Source organism: Microcebus murinus, chromosome X, assembly GCF_040939455.1.
Source record: "Microcebus murinus isolate Inina chromosome X, M.murinus_Inina_mat1.0, whole genome shotgun sequence".
In the NCBI taxonomy this organism is placed as follows: domain Eukaryota; kingdom Metazoa; phylum Chordata; class Mammalia; order Primates; family Cheirogaleidae; genus Microcebus; species Microcebus murinus.
This window is the reverse complement of record NC_134136.1, coordinates 127,943,077-127,947,290: the sequence shown is the minus strand read 5'-3', so window position 1 is coordinate 127,947,290 and position 4,214 is coordinate 127,943,077. Positions and strand designations below refer to the sequence as shown.

Genomic DNA, 4,214 nt, shown 5'->3' with positions numbered 1-4,214 from the left:
GTCTGAGGGAGCTGCACTCAGGTCAACAGAGGGAGAATCCCTATCCCTGCTAGGAGTTAAGGTCAGGACTGAGGAGACCCTACTCACCCAACACACAAGACCCAGCCCTGCTCTGCCCTGCCCCTCCTGTCAGCCTGGCAAAGATACAGGGAACAGTGCTTGGGTGGCCTCCTTTCACTTCCTCTTCTGGTGTATCATGGAGACAGGGCGTTGGTTTAGGGAGGTGGTTTCAGGTCAACAGAGGGAGGGTCCCAGGCTCTTCCAGACATCAAGCTGAGGACTGAGCAGACTCCTCCCACAGGACACATGGACCCCACTAAATCTAGCTGCTTCTTCCTGTCCTCTCTCCAAGGCCCTGGGTAGTTGTGTCCAGCTGTGGGGCCCACTCACTGTCTTATGCTCCGTATCAGGGATGTGAGCTCCTGTTCTGAGAGTTTCTCAGGCCAGCAGAGGGGTGTGGCCTAGGGCCCTCCAGGCAAAAGGTAAGGGGCCTGAGTGAGCATGGAGGGGACCACACACCCCTGAAGAGTGGGTACCTCACAGAGCCTGACCCACCCTCCTGACAGCACTGGGGGAACCAGGACTATGCATGTATCTGCAGCCTGAGGGCCCCTCACTTCCTCTTACAGGGGCTCCAGGAACCCACGGTGAGACCTTGGTCTGAGGCAGTGTCCTCAGATCACAGAGCAGAGGAGGCCCACGCAGTGCCAGAAGTCAAGGTGAGGTGCATACCTTGAATGTGTGCCAAGGGCCCTGCCCTCCGCAGGACAGAGGGGACCCCACAGCACCTGGCCTCACCTGCCCACTGTCAGCCCTGGATCCTCATGCTCTGTAGGCTGCTGCCCCTGAGGACCCACCTCACTTCCTCGTTCAGGTGCTTAGAGGACAGGCTGACCAGGAGGACAGGAGCCCTGGGAGGAGAAGGCCTGTAGGACAAGCCTTTCTTAGAGCCGCATGGTGTGGTTCTCACTGAGGCCACTGACACACTCGCTTTCTCCCCAGGCATGTGAACCCCTACCTACACTCCTGCCTGCTGCTCTGATCAAAGCCATCATGGCTCCACCTTCAAAGCGTCGGCGCTACATGCTTGAAGAAGGTCTTTGGTCCCAAAGTAAGACACAGGGACTCATGGGTGCACAGGATCCCTCAGCTGTGGAGGAGGATACTTCCTCATCCTCCTCTACCTGCTCCTCCTCTTTTCCATCCTCTTTCCCCTCCTCCTCTTCCTCTTCTTCCTCCTGCTATCCTCTAATCTCGAGCACCCCAGAGGAGGTTTCTGATGTTGCTGGGGCACCAAGTCCTTCCCAGAGTCCTCAGGCAGCCTGCTCTTTCCCCACTGCTATCACCTCCACCCCATTAAGCAAATCTGATGAGGGCTCCAGCAACCAACAAAAGGAGAGTCCAAGCACCTCGCAGGTAGTGCCAGACCCTGAGTCCTTGTCCCGAAATGAGATAGATGTAAAGGTAGCTGATTTGGTGCAGTTCCTTCTCTTCAAGTATGGAATGAAGGAACTTATCACAAAGTCAGAAATGCTAACCATTGTCATAAAAAACGACAAGGAGAATTTCCCTGTGATCTTTAGTGAAGCCTCCGAGTGCATGCAGCTGGTCTTTGGCATTGAAGTGAAGGAAGTGGACCCCACTGGCCAGTCCTTCATCCTTGTCACAAACCTGGGCCTCACCTATGATGGGATGCTCAATGATCCTGAGAGCATGCCCAAGACTGGTATGCTGATACTTATCCTGAGCATAATCTTCATGGAGGGCAACTGTGCCCCGGAGTCGGTCATCTGGGAAACACTAAATGTGTTAGGGCTGCATGCTGGGAGGGAGCACTTCATCTATGGGGAGCCCCAGAAGCTCCTCACCCATGATTGGGTCCAGGAAGGGTACCTGGAGTACCGCCGGGTGGCTGACAGTGATCCTGTATGTTATGAGTTCCTGTGGGGTCCAAGGGCCCATGCTGAAACCAGCAAGATGAGTCTCTTGAAGTTTTTGGCCAAGATCAATGGAAGTGATCCTAGATCCTTCCCACTGTGGTATGAGGAGGCTTTGAGAGATGAGGAAGAGAGAGCCCGGGCCAGAATTGCCCCCACAGGTGATACTACTGCCATGGCCAGTGCAAGTTCTAGTGCCACCAGCAGCCTCTCCTACCCCAACTAAAGTCAGGCAGATTCTTCACTGTGTTTTAAGAAGGAAGTCAAATTCTGCATGATCTCACTCATATGTAGAACCTAACAACAACAAAAAGCCAATATCATAGAAGTAGAGAGGAGAACAGTCATTACCAGAGACTGGGGAGGGGAGAGGATAGTCAATGGGTAAAAGTTACAATGAGATAGGAAGACTAAGTTCAGGTATTCTATTGCACAGTAGGGTGACTATAGTTAACTGTAAGGTATTATATAATATAAAAGTGTTTTTTATTTCCTTATCATTTTAGTACATTTTTTCTGTAACATTAAAAATATACCTGGATCTTGTTAGCTTATTCAAGTCAAAATTAAATTGTAATAAATGAAACCTTTGCTCACTGGTGAATTCCTTCCCCAAACATTCACTGAGCATCTGCTCTTTGGAAGACTCTGTGTTGATAGTGGAGATACTAGCGTAAGTTAGACTCACCTCCATCCATCTACCATCTACCATAGGATGGTAGAGTCTAGGAGCTGCAGTCATGTAACAAAAGTGGTGAGATGTCCTCTAAGTCCTAGAGCAAAAGGAAGAGGGTGAGGGTATGGGGCTCCAGGAGGGAGCAGTTCTTTTCTGTGGGAGTTGGTTGTAATGAAGCTGGGTGGTGGCAGGGTCAGACTCTCAGACCATGTGACTTGTGATTTAGGGCTAAGAACAAAGCCTGGAATGGAAAACTGCCCTGAGCAGTTCCTTCTGGATAGTGAGTAAAGCAGAGAGGAATCTCCCCATGGGGCAGGTGTGGAAGGTGTCCCGTGCTCTTGTCCCAGTGCAGTTGAGCACAGTGCAAGAACCAGGTGATTGATACCCATCCTGTGTAAGGATTTCCTGATAAATAAGCCTATGAATTGATGTCCAGAAGTCAGTTGACTCCATTAAAAAAACAGTTCAATTAGTTTACCTTTAGTGTAATTTGTACAACTCTAAGCAAGAGCTAGATATTTAATGGGGGTGAAATGAATGAAAACAGTGCCTTGAATGGAGGGAAGGAGTTGGTCCTTGAATCAAATTCCAGGCTTTTTGAGCTGTATCCAGCTGGGAAAGAGTCCTACACATTGAAATTTGAAGATATATCCTGTAAGAGGGAAAATTTACTGAATTTTATTTACAAATCAACATTTTTGACTGATTTGGGATTCCATGTCCCATTGAACTGCATATTCTTTTGGGGAGGAGGTACCAAATTTCTTTATTTGAAGCAATGGTACAAATGAAAGAACTTAAGTGGATGTTTTGGTACAACTTTTAGAAAAGGTAAAAGAAACCTCAACATGCATGCGCTGCCTTGGTTACCAGGGAAGTTACTCCATAGCTATAGGGGGAATATAGCCTATGCCTTAGCTCTTATTATCACTGTCTCCCATGGTGTGCTTGTCAAAGAAATATTCTGCCACATTTGGGGGTTCCCATCTTGGGCAGGTTGGCTACGTGGCCACTCAATTCTTTGATGGGTTTCACCTGCTCATTCAGGTAATGCATCTCAATGAAATCACACAAGTGGGGATCACTTTTGCCAGTGGTTAGTTTGTGCAGTTCCAGTAGCGACTGATTCTTGCTTTTTCCCAAGTGTAGTGCACACTTCATCCATCTAGCCCACTCTCCCAGTCGTCACAGTGTGGTTTCCTGATATCCTGAAGGAAGATTTGGCCACATCTATTGATTTTGCAGCTTCATCAGTTTCCCAGCATGTTCCCTCTCCTCAGGAGGTTGGTGAAGGAAGTATTTGGCACAATTCTTCAAAGCCACATTGTCACAGTCAAAGAAATAAGACATGGGCAGGTAGACACGGGAGACATAGAGTGGCAGTTGATGGTATCCTCTGAATCCTGGTGGTAGCTCCCATGCACCTGGAAGGGGTAGGCGGTTCTCATGACGGTGTCTAAGGAGAGGTGGCAGCGGCTGCATGGCACTGGAGCATTTCCTGGGGCCTTGGGGTGATCAGAGGGTACAGTAAGGATGTGACTGAAGGCTGGCTCTGAGTGGTTGGCCAGGTTGGGGAACCAGTGCCAAGTTCCATGCAGGCA

At 49.4% G+C, this 4,214-nt stretch overlaps 1 protein-coding gene across 1 annotated transcript; it reads left to right on the top strand.

The window, feature by feature from the left end:
* The first annotated feature begins 1,053 nt into the window (after nucleotides 1–1,053).
* On the top strand, nucleotides 1,054–2,163 carry LOC105868753 (melanoma-associated antigen 10-like). Its single transcript, XM_012759864.2, has one exon. It carries the CDS (start codon nucleotides 1,054–1,056, stop codon nucleotides 2,161–2,163), a length of 1,110 nt encoding a protein of 369 aa, XP_012615318.1.
* Nucleotides 2,164–4,214: the final 2,051 nt, after the last annotated feature.

Coding starts and splice junctions, on each gene's coding strand:
- LOC105868753 (XM_012759864.2), top strand. CDS start 1,054: ATGGCTCCACCTTCAAAGCGTCGGCGCTACATGCTTGAAGAAGGTCTT.